At 37.3% G+C, this 19,207-nt stretch overlaps 1 protein-coding gene across 1 annotated transcript in view; it reads right to left on the bottom strand.

Moving 5' to 3' along the window:
- The window catches only part of ARHGEF12 (Rho guanine nucleotide exchange factor 12), a 61,773-nt gene that overhangs the window by 2,910 nt on the left and 39,656 nt on the right, over positions 1–19,207 (bottom strand). Inside the window, exons 22-35 of the mRNA XM_068989062.1 lie at positions 18,800–18,946; positions 17,426–17,511; positions 14,515–14,640; positions 12,799–12,913; positions 11,416–11,516; positions 9,494–9,571; positions 8,306–8,381; positions 7,634–7,801; positions 6,045–6,132; positions 5,316–5,402; positions 5,112–5,191; positions 4,582–4,815; positions 1,883–2,353; positions 377–693 (exon numbers count right to left, since the gene is read on the bottom strand). Coding sequence (XP_068845163.1) covers positions 377–693; positions 1,883–2,353; positions 4,582–4,815; positions 5,112–5,191; positions 5,316–5,402; positions 6,045–6,132; positions 7,634–7,801; positions 8,306–8,381; positions 9,494–9,571; positions 11,416–11,516; positions 12,799–12,913; positions 14,515–14,640; positions 17,426–17,511; positions 18,800–18,946 — 2,174 coding nt within the window. The remainder of the gene's footprint in view (positions 1–376; positions 694–1,882; positions 2,354–4,581; positions 4,816–5,111; positions 5,192–5,315; positions 5,403–6,044; positions 6,133–7,633; positions 7,802–8,305; positions 8,382–9,493; positions 9,572–11,415; positions 11,517–12,798; positions 12,914–14,514; positions 14,641–17,425; positions 17,512–18,799; positions 18,947–19,207) is intronic.

Raw genomic sequence — 19,207 nt, 5'->3', positions numbered from 1 at the left:
AATAGGTGATGGCAAGTTAAGGCATTTCCCAGCCTAGATTCCTAACTACACAAACTCCACCTATCTCAGCTTATTGCTCCCATTTTCTCATGGAGGTCAGCCCATCATCCCAAATGTATTCAGGTCCTTAAACTTTGAAAGCCACACACACACAGTTTATAGAGTACAACTTTTTCTGTTCTTGTGATGTGTAACCAGATAAAACAATGCTGACCTTAGTTCTTCATCCAGGTCTACTCACAGACAATGGTCAGAGACAACACACAAACCTAGACCCTCAGTGAGGTTACTGACATCAGCATGTTGATCATTCTACACTTCCTCTCTGTTAAATGTGTTTCTTATATCCGACTCCTAAGGATGAAGTCCGAGGTACCTTTAAGTGTTCAAGGTCAGCCTCTATTTTACGAATGTACTCCATGATCTGGCTTTGTGAATCAGCACAAGCAGAGGGACCCTGGATCTCAAAACAGGAATCCTCCATAGTTCCCAAGCGCTGCTGGACCAGGAATTCTGGGGTGAATGGTGAAACAGCCCCATCAGAATGAGCATTCTGGGGAGAAGGCTGCTGCTGGTGTCCAGAGTCCAGAGAGGGGATGCCTGCCCCGGGCTGAAGGGGGAACGAGGAAGCAACCTCGTCGTCTGTGGAGCTCTCCTGCACCGGGTCATAGCCGTCAAGGATCAGATAGGTTCCTACAGACAGAGACAGGACAGGTTAAAGAGGTTAGTACCACCTCCAACACATCGGAAAATAATGTGGGGTGATGTGCTGACACCTTTAAAAGCTATTGAAAAGTGAAAGTGAAAGTCGCTCAGTCGTGTCTGACTCATTGCAACCCCATGAACTATACAGTCCACAGAATTCTCCAGGTCAGAATACTGGAGTGGGTAGCCTTTTCCTTCTCCAGGGAGTCTTCCAAACCCAGGGATTGAACCTAGGTGGCCCGAATTGCAGGCAAATTCTTTACCAGCTGAGCCACTAGAGAAGCCCAAGAATACTGGAGTGGGTAGCTTATCCCTTCTCCAGCAGAGCTTTCTGACTCAGGAATCGAACTGGGGTCTCCTGCATTGCCAGAGGATTCTTTAACATCTGAAATAGCTTCAAAGCTATTAAAGAGGGGGAAAGGCCATTAAGTTCCAAATTCCAAGTTACATTTTCAGGACATCAGAATTTTCTTACTTCAGATTAAAGCTACACTTAGCTAACATTCCTGGTAATTCCGGAATAACTTCATGTTTGCTAGCATTTTACAAGTTAAAAGCTGAAAACTACCAAGTCCCTATATGATCTTACGACCACTTTCCCTGTCAAATACCTACCTGGCCTCATCTCTCACCATTTCCTCCCACAGCCTGTGCTCTTTAACCACAGAATGCCTGCTCTGGCCTTGCAGACTGTGTGCTCACCTCCTCTGTTGGAACACTCTACTCCTGGACACCCACACAGCGTCTTCCTTCCCTTCCCTTCCCCTGGGTCTCTGCTCAAGTGCTACCTCATGAGAGGCCTTCTTCCCTGACCACCCTGTCCGTTATCCTTACTGTCTGCGCTGCTCAGTATGACTTACTTTTCTGTACCATCCTTACTATCTGACATCTATTTATTTGGTAACTTATTTACTGTTACTCTTTCCCCAAGTGATGGTGAAGCTTCATGAGAAAAGTGGATTTTTCTGTGTTTTATTCACTGTTACATCTCCCGGGACCTAGGATGGGGTCCAGCATAGAGTAGAGACAGTATTTACTGCATGAAAGAACAGACACTATACACAGACACACAGACACATACATGAGATAACGCTTGGATATCCAAGCAACATCGATTTCAGCACATAGGACAAATAACGACGATCGAAATCAAAGTTTAAATGTGAAAGGAACTTGCCTGAGATGCGCAAATTAACATCCTTCTCTTCCTTTTTAACTGCTCCATCACCTTCTGATGGATTATCATCACTATGTGCTTCACGGGCATCAAAAAAGTGCTCTCCACTCTCATCAAGACCCCCTTCTGGCTCTGAGGGAGGCATCTCTGGGGTCATAATCATGTGGTCCATTACTAAAATGTCACTTGCCTGGCTCTCTTGGAATGCCAGTACTACTGAATCCCGTGGAGCAGAAGATTCAGTTGAAGTCCGTGGACTGTAACAAGTTGAAATGTCACCAGTTCCAGTTCTAAAGGGCATCTGTGCTTCAACAGGATGACAGGCCTTAATATTTTCAGGGTTCTGGGTTCCACTGTCTGCCTGCACCCCCAGAGAGGCTGTCCTGCATCTTGGAAAATGTGGCCAGTCTTCCTGAGTGCTCTTCTCAGTCAAGCCCAGCTGGTGTACCAGCAGCTGCTTCAACAAACCCACTAGAAGATTTAGGAAGTGGGGAGAACACATGCATTCACATAACCTCAGACAGACAGAATTAAATTAGAGGAATTATAATTTCTCTCTTAAAGCCAGTACCTTTTTACTAACATACAATAGAAAACATTAATTTCACACTATCATTTTTTGTTTGGTTTGAAAAATGAAATAAAACACCATCTAGAGAAAATTTAAGATTAAATTAGACAAAAAAAAAAAAAAACCTGAAGAATTCTCAATGGAGATTTTCCCATTATTCTCCTATTTAAAACTGTTAAATAACCAATACCATGCCTGCCTCCACTTTTTCTTCCATATAACTGGAATACCACCCCCAAGGTACTTCTTAAAGGGATGTAGAAAAGCTGTATTAACCTAAACAAAAGAATCTAAAAAGTTCTGCTTTTTCCAGAAGCCCACACTATTTACATAGGCATTTTTTCTAATTTTATTAGAGACACAGAACATTTATTTTATCATCTATAATAACCCAAAGAATCTCCTTAAATGGTGACAAAGAAAACAAAGCTGGCCTGTAAATTTAATTCCAATGTTTGGTACCATGCATAATTTCAAAGGATAAGGAAATATTTATTAGTTTTTAAAAATGACCTAAGTAACACAGCTTCCTTAGGTTGCTAAAAACAGAACCAATTTAATTTTAAATGGGCCAGTGTATGATGTGAGGCCACTCAATGAGAGGGTCAGTGGAGCAATATTAGTGAAACCATCAGAAATCGTTACCACTGTTAACTCAATGAGTCTAGAATAAAGTAAGTCTTAAATGACTGGACCAATTCCCTACTTTCAACTACCTTGATTTCTGTCTTCCCTTTAAATAAAATCTCCACACGGGTTTGGGTCTTTGATCCTCTGTCTCTCTGTTCTGCAGTCACTCCCTGAGAGATGCTGTGAATTCATATGGCTTTGACACTCAGAGCCATCTTTCTCCCCAACCTCCTCCAAAATTCCCGTCTTAAAATTCCAACCTCCTGCTCATCCTTCCTCTTAAACGGCTTGCCATTCATTACTTACATCTCAACATGTTTTAAAATTGAGCCCACAATCTATGGCAAAGGAAAGAAGGAGAAAATAAAGTGTAGCAGTGGGCAGTGGCAGTCCTTTCTAATTTTTATTTCTGACAAGAAAACTAAAATTTTCTCTAAATATTCCCTTTCCTTTGTCCTCACATTCAAAGAAGTCAATTGTTTTAAGTATTTGTTGGTTCCTCACTTCATTTTTTTTTCTCTAACACCATTCCACCATTCTAGTCCAAACCCATTTAGCCTCAAGCCCAGACCACACCAATCCTCTTTCCATTCAAATCCTTCTGCAGCTCTTGGCCAGAGTATTCTTTTTCATTACTAATACATATACTCCAGCTTAAAAACTTCAAATGGTTCTTTCTCTGCAGCCAGCCTTTTTCCCTTCCTCCGGTACACCTGAGACATATGATGCACTCCTGTCTGTACCAGTGGTTCTCAAAGGTGGGGGGGATAGCTAAGAGAGTGGCAAGGGGCACCCAGTCGTGCACCTGTGTGTGTGTGTGTGTGTGTGTGTGTCTGTGTGTCTGTGTCTGTGTGTGTGTGTCTGTGTCTGTGTCTGTGTGTGTCTGTGTAGAATGGGCTGTGGTGAAGAACACTACAGTATCCACAAGAAAAACAGAAGAATATCTGTAGCTTGAAACAGTCCTCAGAACCCTGTGGGGTGCCGCCCTTCAATCTAGTCTTCAGGGTCCACAACAGCTGGGCTCCACAAAGTGTCCTCCAGCTTTCTAACCTTGCCCCACAGCTCCTTTAGCTTGTGTGGTCTCCCACACAGGCCAGCTGCCCTACCCACCGCACTCTGAACACCCTCAGAGGTTTAGCCTTTTTGCTGTTGGTCCTACCATTCTTCTTATCTGAATGACTTCTATTTATTCTCCTATTAATAAATACCTATTTTGAGTCTTACCCATTCTTCAAGGCAGTAATCACAGCCCTCTTGTTTTCTAATGCCTCCCTTCTCTGGTCACTCAAACCAGATCAATTCTGACATACCTATTAAGCTTATCTACTTAAGAAGGTAGGGGAAAGTTTTCTGTCATCTTCCAAACTAGACTGTAAGATTCTTGAATGGAAAATTCATAGTTTATACTTTCTTGACTCTCCCTAAATGGTTGCATAGTACATTATAGAACTCTGGTGCTTAATAAGTCTATCTGTGTTACTGTATGAACAGAACTTACAATTCCTTAGTGCATCCAGTGCCCACCGTTCTTCTGAGACAGACAAGTGTGGATCTGGGATTATGATTTGATAATTCACTCTGACTTCCTTTAGTGTCCCGTCTGCATGCTGCTCCTTTGCAAACTGTCTCTCAGCCACAAAGAGGTCATCTACTTCCGACTTCCCAGAGGTACCCAGCGAATGAGACTGAGGTTTTGATGACATTAAAGGAGACTCTAATCCCAAATCTCTGTCTGTTCAATGGAACAGAGAAAGTAGAATACATCTTAGCAAAACTTTTAATGTGAAGCACCCAGAAAAATATTTGGAAAAAAATAACCACATGAGCTACAGAGATTGTCCAAGAAGTAAAATGCATGCACTTAGTGTGGCATTATGATGGCACACAGAAGGTGCATGAGCTAAGTCTGTTAAAGTGAACAGCAGATGCCAGAACCTGCATAAACCAAAGCAGTTAAGAGTCTCTTCACATTTTATTAACTAACATGTAGACTACTTTCTTCCAGGTTAACTTTGCAAAACAGCTTACCTGGACTCTGCAGACCAGTGACTGAAATGTCATGATGCTCCACTTTTAATTTTGGAGGTTCTTCTTCATCATTGTCTCCTCTACAGAAGAGAAAATAAATAAATAATCTTTTAGCCTCACAAGGTGCCTAAAGATCACTGCAACAAAATGTTAAGACTCATCCATCGTTTTTCGGATGCCACTCAGGAGCAGAGGCACACTCACTCGCACGGCGGTGGCTGGGGCAGTGGGATCGGCTTTGTGGACTGCTCCTTCACGGATGCGGCCATCCGACATATTAGGTCCTGCCAGCTGCACGTTTGAAAACAGCACAAAATACACACAGAAGGGAAAGGAAAACGAAACACATTTTAAATATACTCAGACAGCAGAAATAAAAACAACGAACTATACCAGAAACCAAACCAAACCAACCAACAAAAAACCCTATTTCTGCCAGAGGTTATCTTTATTTTGGAGACATACTGTTAAGTAGAGATAATAAAAACTCTATACTTTAAAGAAAAACCTAACAACATTATGGATACACTACCCATTAAAAAAACTTCACATGACACTTGTAGAATTTTTTCTTTAGAAAAGATACTTTTCCAAGTAAGAGACAAGAATACTGGAGTGGGCTGCCATGCCCTTCTCCAGGGGATCTTCCTCACGCAGGGACCAAACCTTTATCTCTTACAACTCCTGCATTGGCAGGTGGGTTCTTTACCACCAGCGCCACCTGGGAAGCCCAAGTAAGAGACAGCTATCTAGAAGCTATCTAGAAGAACAAGTTCTTGAAAGAACACCTCTCAGAGAATACAGAGGAAGTATCTGTTTCCATTCAGTTTTTGGTTTTCAAAGTCCTATTACAAAAGCAAGGTTAAGATTGTGGAATATTATATTCAGAATAAGAAGACACAATAGAACAAGGTAGCTATGTCCAGTACATACACAGTCTTTTCAGAAACTGTCTGTGCCACCAATTCATAAATTTGGGCTCCATTATCAGACATGGAGATGACGAATAAAGCTTTGTTATCTGAAAAAAAAAAGACAAATTTACTCTAATGATATGACCCACAGAAGCTGTGAAAGATGTTTCTAGTGTGCTGGTACTATTGTGTATCTTAATCTAAGTAAAGGTTACACATGATCACTCTGTAGACGCTCATTCACTTAGTAAAAACTCATCAAATACAACTTAAAAATTCTGCAAATTATTTTATCTTATACTATATATATATTATACTTTAATAAGATAAAGATTATAAAAGCTAACACTAATTCCACAGTAATTTATTAAAAACAAAAAAGTGTCTATTATCTAAATTATTGAACTAAACATTATTTTTGCATTTATTCCACATTGCCCTTTTGCTAAATGGCTAGTTGGTAATATTCAGTAGGTGTTGATGAAATGAGGTCATAAATGTATCTTACCACCATGGAATTAAAAATTTTAAAAAGGGATCTTCATTATTAGCACTGTTAATGTGTAACTTTCTAACTTAAACTGATTTTTTAAAAACCTAAACCACACCCACTTCTCCTGTTTTTGCTTTTTCCCCACCATATCAGAAGAGGAAAGCCCTGTCAATGGCTAAATTCAATATTTCTTTTAGTAAATGTCACAGTGCACTTGAGAATATGAGCATTATTTTCAAATATCTTCTGATATTGATTTCTAACATAATGCCACAGTGATAAGAAAACAGGCTCTGTATGATTCAATATCTTAAGACCATATATTTTACACCCAGTTATATGTCTTTGGATATGTTCCAGTATTTCCTGGTTTATAGTCTGTGGGAACTTGAATAGAATTTCTACCCTGTTGTTGTGTGCAAATTATATAAATCTTAATTATGTTGAATTGGGTCATAGTGCTTTTCCAGTCTACTGTATCCTTCTACTTTTCTGTCTGTTCATTCTTTTAATTTTTCAGAGTTTGATATTGAAACTCCAACTAAAACCCTTATCTATTAAAAAAATAATCATAATATATGGTGGAACCATATGTAACTTTGTTTTGTGTTTTCCAAGTCTCTGGTAAAGGTGTTATCATACTTTCATAATTTAAAATAAATAAATAAATATTTTATCTTCTCAAAAAAAATAAATAAAAATAATCTAAAAAAATAAGTCTGTCTGCTATATTAGATGCTGCCCAATCCAAATAAATTTTTGCCCAAATAAACTCTTGAGGTTTTTAAAGAAACTAACAAAACAATGAAAGCCTTTTCAATGGCATTAGCTCCAATTCACCATCTTCACTGATTTGAACATGAAATAAAGATCAGAGTAATATGCAGAAAAATTTTAAATGAGAAAAATTATTCAGAGAATCGAAGCATCCTAAATAATTTAGGGATATAGACTCGTAATTCACATTCTAGGCAGAAAATGCATTTCACTTGATCTGTATAAGAATATAAAAGGAGCAGAACTCCACGTCAGCTGTGCAGCTTAGACAACACTGAGTGTCTTATGCAATGTCATGATGCACCTGGAGATTAGTGTCATTCAGCGGACATACTCGCCTGTTGCCACTTGTCGAACCAACACCGTATTCAACTTGATGACAGGGCTAAATGTGTGTTTGCTGTCAGCTGTAGATGCCAGAATCTTACTGTGACACCTTAACACCAGTCTATCATCCTGCTTTTGTAACAATACAAGAATATCTTCCAGCAGCAATGTATATAGATCTAAAAATAAAAATGTAGGAAAAGGTGATTAGTATAGAAACTGAGACGTGTTTTATAAATTTTATAACAATTTGACATAGAAAACTGATTTCTGGTGAATCTAGTAAATTTTAAAAATGGACTTGCTATTATGTTTTTTAATTTCATTTTTAATAATTCATTTTAAAGTATCACAACAAATAAAAAAACAATGGTTCTTCACCACAGATAGTTTGAGATAGAGAAGTTTAAAAGAAGCTTTGCCTGATCAGCATACAAAGATGGAGACAGGACTGGATAATGACAAAATTTTCTGCTTCATTCCTAAGTAAATATGTAACACATTTCACATGTAAAAAAATAATATAAGCAGATTTTCTGTAAATGTATAAATAACACAAAGTACCACTGCTAACTGCTGTAACTGAAAAATGTGAGTGGATGTCTTTTCTCTTTGGCATAAGGAAACTTTCCTATTCTTTTTCTTTCTCTGCTCTCCCCCAAATTGGCAGACAGTACACCTACCAATAGTTTTATCTCTATTCACCTTCCAAACCAATGGGCCTTCATGAATCATCTTCCTTTTTGTTAAATCCAAATTCTGCCAAAATAGGAGAATTATATACAAATTATTTCCAAGCACTTAGATGATATTCCATAGTGTCTCCTTTCAAGAAATTCCTAATATAAAAGGCATCACTTACATTCACTATTATTGATATCTGTAAGCTATTGAGAATGGAATAAAAATCCAGTTAAAGTAAGCTACATAAAATATTCTAAAAAGGAAAATGCATCTTGTAGAAAAACACCCAAGAGTAAAATCTTCCCAATCTCACTCTAAACAGATGACAACAGCTAATAAAAATGAAGCAAACATTCAGTCCCTAGAGTCTCAACCCCTTTCCTTATTTTTTTCTATGCATAACTAACTAGATCATGGCTTATGCATATGAAGTCTCCGAGTTCTAGGCTCTCGTTCCAAAAAAAGCTCTAAGGACAGCATTCATAGAAGTCTAGGAAGTACTCAGGCTTGCTCTAAATATCAATAACTTGAGAGAATTATCTTTTAGTATAAGCAGCTCTAGAAAAATCTTAAGTCTCTGGAAGTCTTCTGGAAGGAAGCTCAGCATATCAGCATGTGTTTTGATAAGCTGTTATGTAGGACATAAAGTCTATTTTAATAGTCACCAAATAAATCTGCCAAAAGAACCAGTGAAACAGTACAAGGAAGACTTAAAATCCACAGAAGTTAATTAATACAAAAACTCCATTTACTAGAAATAGCAATTCATAAGTATTTTACTATCATTCCAGTAACAGTTTCAACTTTAATGCTTTGGAAGAGCTTCATAGAAAAATAATTGTATTACTTAACTAAAAAATCTGGAAAGTTCCAACAGTAAACAGCCCTACTCTTACTCAAACTATAGAGTACAATAAAATTAAATTTAACAATAAGGAAGGTTCCTTAGTCTCCTACAAATTCTTGTCACAAAAAGTTAGTTTCACACAAAATACTCCTCTGATGAAAGACTAAAGCAGTCTTTACACACAGACCAAGACATTTAAAAGGAAGAAAAAAATCCTTAGTATAGACAATCTATGATGTAAGAACTCCTTCAGATCATGTATGTTCCCACCGAGATGTTAATCATCTGCCAGGTCTTCAGTAAATTTTATTTTTTAAGTAATGATTAGACCATCTCTTACCCTGAGCTCTTCAACGTTTGGGTATTCTGACAACTTCAGATTAGAGGTATCAAGGCGACGCTGATAATCTTCCAAGCGCTGAAAATCAGAGAGGACGGAGCTAAGGTTACTCCTTTGGAGATCAATGACCTCCCTTTTCTTAACCGAATGCAGACACTCCCCCTGCACTTACTGAGCGCTCTGCAGCGTCGCTCTGCAACAGCTCACTCTTTCTTAAAACACTCCCTTCTTTCGGCTGTGGTGACACTACCCTCTCCTGGTTTTCCTTCCACCTCTTCAGCGCTTCCAATCTTTTTTTCAAACTCTCTGGCCTCTAACTAGCTTGTATTTACTTTCTAAATAGCAAATCACGTACATGGTAGAAAATTCAGAAAGTAATATAAGGCACACAAAAAACAGGAAGTCTCCCTCTATGCTTGTCCACACTTTCCCCACTCCAAGTTTTCTCTTAAGAAGTAATCACCCATTTCTTGGGTAGCCTATGAGGAAAATTCTAAGCAAAAAATAACACATATGGATATAAGTTAGCTTGCCTCTCTGCATGCTGTGTGTAGTATACCCTTTTTAAAAGAAATATATGGTAACATAATATTTTCATATGTGTATCACTTATTCAAAAATAACAATATAGTCATATACACATTTCTGTGTGTGCATCATATCAATATATCTTGGTAATGGTTCCATTAGCAAATTGAGAGTGGGCTCATTTTTTCAGTGGCTGTGTGGTATTCAACTTTGTGAAAAAACTATAGTTGAATTACATCTTACTAATGGACATGTATATTAGGATCCACTTTCAGAGGAAGAATGGTTGGATTAAAGGGTACATGCATTTTTCCCAAGATTATAAGATATTTCTGAATAGAAAGGTCAGCATGTATATAGTAAATGCCCATTAACTCATCTACATTCCACAATTAACATCTGCTCTATCTGTTTTATCACATATCTGTCCATCTACTCACCCCTCTATCTGTTCATCAATCCATTTGATATTTTGGATGTATTTCAAAATAAGTTACAGATATAAGCACACTTTAAACATTTTATCATTAACAGAGCTAACAAGAGCTCAAAATCATTAACGGGAGTTCAATATTTGTTTACAGTTGTTTTTTTCAAAGTAAAATTTACATACAGCGAAATGTACACATTTTAAGTGTACCTTTCCATGAGCTTTTACCAATGCATATACTTATGCAATCAAACTCCTATCAAGATATGAAATATGGCCATCACTTCAGAAGGCCCTCTCATACTTCTTCCTAGCTAAGATCTGTCCCCACATCTTCAGTGACAAACCACTTCCCTGATTTTTTCCCACTGTAAATTAGTTTAGCTAGGTCTTATAAGTTCACTAAACAGAATATATGTATGTGTACTCTTTTGTGTCCAGTTTCTTTCACTCAGAATAATGTTTGTGAGATTCACCCATTATTGCTGGTATCACTTTAGCTTATGACTATACTACTTTTGGTTTATGCTACAAACATTCCGGTAGAAGTCTATGGGCATATATCTTCATTTCTCTTGGGTAGATCACTAAGAAGAGAATGCTGGATCAAAAAATGAACATGTGAATATGTGTTCTGTAAATTTAGATATAAATTTCTAATTTTCCCTCTAGGGTTACAACAGTTTACATTACAAACAACCAAGTTCCTATTTTTCCAAAGTTTTACCAACAGACTGAATGAATGAGCAAACAAGCAGCTAGAGATGCTCAAGAGCCAAATACAACTCTGACGTCCAACCACAAACTGCTCTGGACCCACCTACTACATGAATAGGTAACCCGGGTTCCGCCCTTCAGTTATGTAATAACAGCTACAAGGGTTACTGAACAGGCTCTGGGTAACACTAATTTAACATTCTTATTCTCACTGTCAACCTGTGTCTTCTTGCTTTTTCCTTCTTACCTGCTTGTTCTCTGCCTCCTTAACAGCCTGGTTCACATAATTTAAGATCTGACGACAGTGATCTGCAGCTTTCTTCACCTTCTCCCTTTCTGGTGGCCACTCTAAATATGGTGAAAAAATCCAAAATGTAAAATGGAGGAAATCAGAAAAGAATATAAGCATATATATATATATATGAGACCACTTTATTTCAACAGTATGAAAGCATACTAAGACCCTGAATATTTTTATACCAGGATAAAAAACCTACAGCAGAATCTCAATTTAGGTAGTCTTGGGACAGGTAAGACTTCTTATCACAGTCTTTAAGCATAAACACTAATTTTTAAAATGAAATCAAATGTGAGGAGTAATGCTTTATATCAAGTATCAAGCCCACCCCAAGAAGCGGGTTTCATTCACATTGTAAGCTTATATAAACGAGACTCCTTTCTCCTTGCAATTTCAAAATGCACAGCCTACAAGATTATGTACAGCTGACTAGTTAGGCAACATTTTTGAGTGATAAAATAATTAAAAATAGCTCCAAAATAAGTTTCTTTAAATTTGGGATTAAAGAAAGAAAATAACTTACAATACTTGTTATCATTAAAAGAAGATGAAATTCACCAAAATGTATTGAGATTGTGTTGAAGTTATGTTCTGGTAAATACCAAATCAGAATACTTGAAATTATAATCCTCTAAACAATAGTTCAATTATACTGAATAAATATATTAAAGTACAGAAATTAATGTGTATGAATATTTTCAAATTCCCAGGCATAACAAATAGGCATTTAAATTGCACAGAAGTATTGAGAACTAAGTAAGTATAAGAATCTAAAGCTCAATTGAGAAACTCAGATTCACTTCATATTTTAAAACAAGAGAGTTGGAGTGATAATACACTGATTGAACTTAATGAAAGTACATGTCCATAGATACAAAACATCTCTTCAACCTGGTATAGGCCTTCACCAAAGGAAATATGATCCATGCTAGAGGAAGTATTGGTAAACTTTTTCTGTATATTTTATAGGCCAAATGGTCTTTGCCACAACTATTTAACCCTGTTGTTGTACAGCAAAAGTAGTCAAGAGATAATATTTCAACAAGTGACCATAACTTGCTGATTTATGTTCCAATAAAACTTTACTTACAAAAATATGTGTGAGCCAGATTTAAGCATGATCCATAGATTGCTTAAACCCTGTGCTTGAGCTACTAATGGAGCACATTAAATCAAATAGCCTGAAGACAACTGGAATCTTGCTAGAATATTTTGCCATACTACTTGGAAATTCAAAGTGCCAGACACCAGGATGCTGTGAGATTATTCAGCAAAATGTGTTTTTGTTGTTGGTGTTCTTAAGCTCTTTAATTTCAGTGAGAATTATTGTACCTGTGTATTTGGCAATATTGTCCAAGAGAAGAGGGTACTTAGTAAGCCTCTGCATTTGAGTGGGAATGATATCCTTAAGCTGCAGACGACGACACAGTGGATTACTCTCAGCATCCTAAAATTAAAGGCAAATAAGTGAATCTGTAATTCTTATTAGGACTATAATTACCTAATACACACCATATATTCATCATACAAATGTCTTCAGCATCACAGTTCTGGTTATTAAATCAAGACTTAAAACCTGCCAGGACATGTCACTGGCACACTCCACTTCTGTTTTCTCCTTTAATCATATAATGTAGCCTTTATCACTCAGCACATGGCTCTGTGCTATCTGTTTAAGCAAGGATTGAGAACACCATAATCATCTCTAAGAATTGCTTTCTTGTGAAAGAAGTTTTATCTTTACATACTAAGAAAATCTAGTTATGTTTTCCAATGATTGGCTTTCCTACCAAAAGCTAATCAATCAGTTAATCTGCTATCTGCCACTCCAAGTAGGTACAGTAGATCATAAATATAGATATATCAGCTCAGCTGTAACAGAGGTCTGCAAACTTCTCAATAATATGCCAACATAGCTTTGAATGTCATCAGTCTCTGTCACAACTATTCCATTCCGCTGTTTTAACACAAAAGCAGCCAGAGACAATACCTAAAGGAATGAACTTGGCTCTGTGTAGGAGAGTTCTAAGAAGGCCTCCAAGATTCCAATTTTCTGGTGTACAATCTGTATAATCCACGCCCTGCCCTTGAGTGTGGACAGAACCTATCAATATGATGGCTTCTGTGATTAGGTGACTATCAGTTAACTCTAAGTCAATCAAAAAGGAGATTGTTCTAGGCGAGGCTGACTTAATCAGAGGAGTCTTTAAAAGCAAGCTCTGTCAGAGAGACACGTTCCTACTGGCCTGGAAGAGAAGAACACATCTTATAAACTGCCTACAGGGGCTATGTAGCAAAGAGATTTGGGCACTTGCTAGGAGCCCAGAGCAGTTGCTAGTCAACAACAGCAAGAAGACAGGGTTCTCGATTATACATTTACAAGGAAATGAATTCTGCTGACAACTAGTGAGCTTAAAAGAGTCCCAGATGAGAACTGCAGCTGCAAGTGATACACTGACTTCAGCCTGATGAAGGCATGAAGAAAGGACACAGATAAACAGTATTTGTACTCTTAAACTACAAAATTGTGACGTGATACATCTGCATCAAGTTGCAACATTTGTGGTGATTTGTCTACAGCAATACAAAATAAACTGTGTTCCAATAAAACTTTATAAAAACAGGGAAGAGGCTGGATATGGCCCATGGGCTCTAGTTTACTGATGGTAATCTATACCAATATAAAGCCCAGTAAGCATGACTGCTGTTTGACTCTTCTCTGGGCTGGCTATAAGGCCCTTCTCATGTTTTGACAGTATTATTTCAATAGTGTGCATGGCCATTTCCTGCCAATATCTCCAAGGCAATGTGAACTTCTATGTCAAATATTTTAATCCCATCATGTATTCTTTATAATTCACCATTACAGTATCACCTTTATATCCTCCAGTAATTTAAGAGATTATGTATGGCTTTAAAAATGTAAACACAGATATAACCCTTATGCAAAATTTTAGTCTTAGAATCCCCCTGGTTCATTCCATAATTGATCCCAAAAAAAACTGCTTTTTTTTTTTTTTTTTTGGTTATATGACTCACTCAACTCACTTGCACAAAAGTCTGGAATCGAGAATCCTTTTTCTGGCGAGACTTGATCATTTCCAGGGCAAAGGGTTGGTTACTGCAAAAGGTGGCAGCAGCATGTTTCAACTTTTCCTCCCCGGGTCCACTGAACTGTGCCAAGAACACAACAGAGAACGGGATACTGAGCTTATACAAGGCTAGGCAAAATGAGAGACAGCCACAATCCTTCCAATATCCCAGTCAGAAGCAGCAGAAATCTACATATTTAATGTGGATTATCAAGGATTCTCCACTAAAAAACTTCTGACTCTGATGTATCCAGACCTTTTTTGATCATTGTCTAGTATTTTCTTGTTCATAGCTTACCACAACTTACTACCTTTTCAGTCTATCCCACTTCTAAATCTGACAGAAAGGTTGACACCTAGGGAATATGAGACACAAAATGCTTAAAGACTGAGATTAAAATTTGATTTTCTTAGAATCTGACACCTTCACAAAAATTACTGTCTTACTGCTGTAGAAAGAAAATCCTTGGGATTCAAGCTTACTTTCTTACTTATGAAATCCAGGGCAGGTCATAACTTCTCTGGGTCACAATAAAATTAATCACCTCTGCTTCACCTACGCAGAAGGTGGAGCTCCATCCCTTAAATTTCTCTTAGGGAAGATTCATGAGCCTATGAACCTCTTTTACTAAAAATTATACTTTTTACTGGCTTTCCGGGTGGTGCTACTGGTAAAGAACCCACCTGCCAATGCAGGAGATGTTAAGAGATACAGGTTTGACCCCCTAAGTTAGGAAGATTCCCCCTGGAGAAGAGGATAGCAACCCACTCCAGTGTTCTGGCCTGGAGAATCCCCACGGACAGAGGAGCCTAGTGGGCTACAGTCCACGGGGTCGCAGAGTCGGACATGACTGAGTGACTAAGCACAGCATAGCACAGGGCATTTGTAGGTAAACGCTCAGTACTTTCCTCTTCAACTATGAAGCATACAAAGTGATGTTTTAACAGGTTGCACCAATGCTGTTATTTTTATTTTAAATATGACATTCATCATATTTAGAGATGAGACTGGCAGAATTTTTGGTATTTTAGTCAATCTAGGTACCAGGCCAATTACTAACAGCAGCTGGGTTTACAAAAGAAAATAACGCCCCAGCCTCAAGCAGTTTTACAGTGGTTTTACTAGTAGCAAAAGTACATATAAGGTGATCTCATGGGGCCAATACTGGAAAAATACTCTCCAAAACTACTTTTAAAAGATAAAATAAATCTAGACACCTATTTACGATTTCTGCTTTTAATATTTCTGGCCAATGCTTTGCCCTAAATTAACCATTTGTACCTAGCAGCAACTAACCAAACTGGTTAGTCCATTTTGCTTTTCCTCAATCTCTTATAGGCAAAACACATTGGTCAAGAATACAATTCTTTTTACATGCTCTAAAATAAATTTTCTGTCCCACTTTTAAGAGGTATCTTCATTTCACATGTAATATTTATATAGCCCAAAGGGCTATTATAAGAGGACCAACTGTACTTTTGTACTTTATTAATGATGAATCTCACTTGACACTTGGTGTTAAACATTATTTATATGAGATGTAAACTAAACTGCTTCAGAATCAAGATTGATATCTTAAGTCCATATGACTCACAACTTTTTAATCCAAATGGAGAAGAAAACTGATGCTACGCTATGTCATACTACAAATTTTCTATTTCAAGTTTGGTAGTGTGCTGCCAAGCCCACAGAACTCAGAGATCAAGAAACAAAATGAGTCACACGATCACAGAGTAGCCACAGAATAAGCTGAATTTTCAAGGAAGTTAAGTCTCCTTAACAACAATAATGCCAGCATGGGTCTAAGGAGAAAATGCTCTGGAAAGTTCAGTAAACGCAAGGAGACTGGACTAGGATTCCCTGATCCCGTTTTACATGTCAAGGGGCTAATTATTAAGAAGAGATCTATTAATAAAGTCATGTTCTCACCATCAGTGAAGAGAGTAAGATGAAGGTTGTTTTGGTCAACTTTCCAGTATTTAATCTTCTTAAAAGTTATCATTGTAAAATTACCAAAATCTTTTGGCATTTCCTCAAGCAGTCTACATACTGAAATTAGTATCTGTTGGCATATCTAAACAGTTCCTGTTCAACCAGTGTTAAAATTTTGGGAACCACGTCACATGTTTTACTCATGTAAAGCACTCATAGGCTTAACTATAGGACTTTCTTTAAGCATCTAGATCAAACCCACTTTCCTGTAGGAAGATTTTCTGTATGCTCCAGTTTAGGTGTCCCTGCTATCTATTTCCAAAATAACCTGTATTCTCCCCTTTTTGTAACACTAATCACACTTGAAATAATGACTATTCTTTTCCCCCTACTGATTATAAGTTCCACAAGGGCAGGAGCCTTATCTGTTCTGACTGCCACTGTATCCCCAGCACCTAGAACAGTGAGTATATGCTGACAAAGAGTCACCAGGAAGATAAATGCAATTTGCCAAGCAGCTACTATTGTCTCTGAACTCTCTTTCCTTATACTGTAAATAAGGTAAAGTAATTTTTACTTTTCTGCTTTTGTGATGGTAGCTCTCAATCTGTAATTGTCCAGTGTTTTACAGTACATTTCTGAGATTTTGACAACAAAAGACAGTTAAAATTCCACATCAGTTAAATTATTTTTATCAAGGTCCATTTTACTCTACATTCTTTAAAACACAAAGAACTACTATCTTTAATTTGATGAGAAAAGAGCATGCAGTTGAATGGGCACTTATTAGAAGACTAATTAAGAATAGTTAATTGGACCCTTTTTATCTTTACATTAAAGAATGAATTTGCATACTTGGGAAGGTTAGCAGTTTAACCTTAAATCTGATCAAATGCCTATGAAAATCTTTAAATGAAATCGCCAATGTCCTTACCCAGATCAGCAAATCTTCCCCAATCTGATCAATAACAGAGGTCTCATTCCTCTTCCGAATAGCCTTCATTTGCTCATTCAATCCAACTAAGGTGGGGAAAAAAACAATGAAAAAAAATTAAGCATACATTCATTTCAGGCTGAGATACTGGTAGTATCATGAATCTAAATTTAAAAACAAAAGGATTTTCAGAGTAGTATAGCTTCTTCCGTCATAGTTTAGTCAGTAAAAAATCTGCCTGCAATGCAGGAATCTGCCTGCAATGCAGGAGATCCGGGTTCAATTTCTGGGTCCAGAAGATCCCCTGGAGAAGAAAATGGCAACCCACTCCAGTATTCTTGCCTAGAAAATTCCATGGACAGAGGAACCTGGCAGGCTACAGTCCATGGGGTTGCAAGAGTCGGACACGATTTAAGCCACATAGCTTCTAATTGCCTTAAATATAAATCTGGACATAATTCCTATACATCTACACATCTACATATTTTTAGTTCTATATGAAAACCAGTTGCCAAAGCATAAAATAATGTGGAAACTAGCACATTATATGCAGTACAGGGGCATCAAATACACATTTAACCTCAAGATTTCATCTGTAACCAGCCATGCTTGTAAGAAAACAAACTTCAACTGTACAAGTGACTCTGCCCACTCTTCCTCTCAAAACGTGTGTTCCCAGGCAATGGACATCAGCATGCTCGAATGTGTCACGCACACTGGTGAGACTCAGCATCACCCACACAGGAGCAAAAGGCAACTATTCGGTGGGTGGGTGCTGCTAGGCAGTGATGACAAGGTTAATGAAAGAAAGACTAAAAGTAAGGGTCCTGGAGAAACAGTGACTTAAAAAGAGAGGAACTGATACTACTGTCTCCAAAGCCCAAGATGACTACAACCAGAGACAGATTTTTAATGTATTCATTCAAGCATTCCAAGCAACAAAACCATAAAATAATTTAATTCCTGAATGTTTTGGATTCTATGTTATATATCACTCCCTACAAAATATATTTATACATATATTATACAGAGTATATATTTTAAAAAACACATATAATGTAAGCAATCAGGAATTTCCAAGGGTAATTTTAACTATTTATGTTTTTTGTCTTAGGCATTGACTTTGGGCCCTAAGTTCTGTGTTAATACTCTGAAAGAAAAAAAAGTTGATGTGGTGGAAGTAAGGAATTGGGGAGAAATTCAAAGATCCAATTATTTCTTCATCTTATGCTCATATATAATTATGGAATTTTCAGGAATGTCAACATGGATACATTTATTTATAAGATTTTACTGTTACGGTGCCTTTTTATACCAACAATCTTTTATCTATTGGAAATGTTAGGAACAAAGATCAGAGTCAATTTATCTTACTGTGAAGTTGAAGAATATCTTCTAAGTTTGAAAAAATTTTCCGTAGTTCTGAAGGTGACAAAATTCCTTCTCTGGACACTCGCTGATAAAACACTTGATCTAGAACCTTCAATGTTCGAACATGAGCTCTTTCAGTGCAGAACAATTCTAAGTAGAAAAATGGGAAACATAAAATGTTACCTTACTTAGAATGAGATCAGACATAGGCTTTGGCTGAAATTAAGAACCAAATGAGTAATATAATCATTATTTATAGTTTTGATAGGATATGGTATCTCTGAAGTCACTTAATTCCATGAAACTCTACTATATACTAGCTCTAAGAGTTGAATACTGTTAAATGAAAAGTATCATTTAAAACTGTTTTCTACTTACAAGATAACAATGTACTCCGAAATCCATTGGTTG

The sequence above is a fragment of the Capricornis sumatraensis genome, chromosome 16 (genome assembly GCF_032405125.1).
Source record: "Capricornis sumatraensis isolate serow.1 chromosome 16, serow.2, whole genome shotgun sequence".
NCBI lineage: Eukaryota > Metazoa > Chordata > Mammalia > Artiodactyla > Bovidae > Capricornis > Capricornis sumatraensis.
This window is presented reverse-complemented; position numbering and strand designations above follow the sequence as displayed.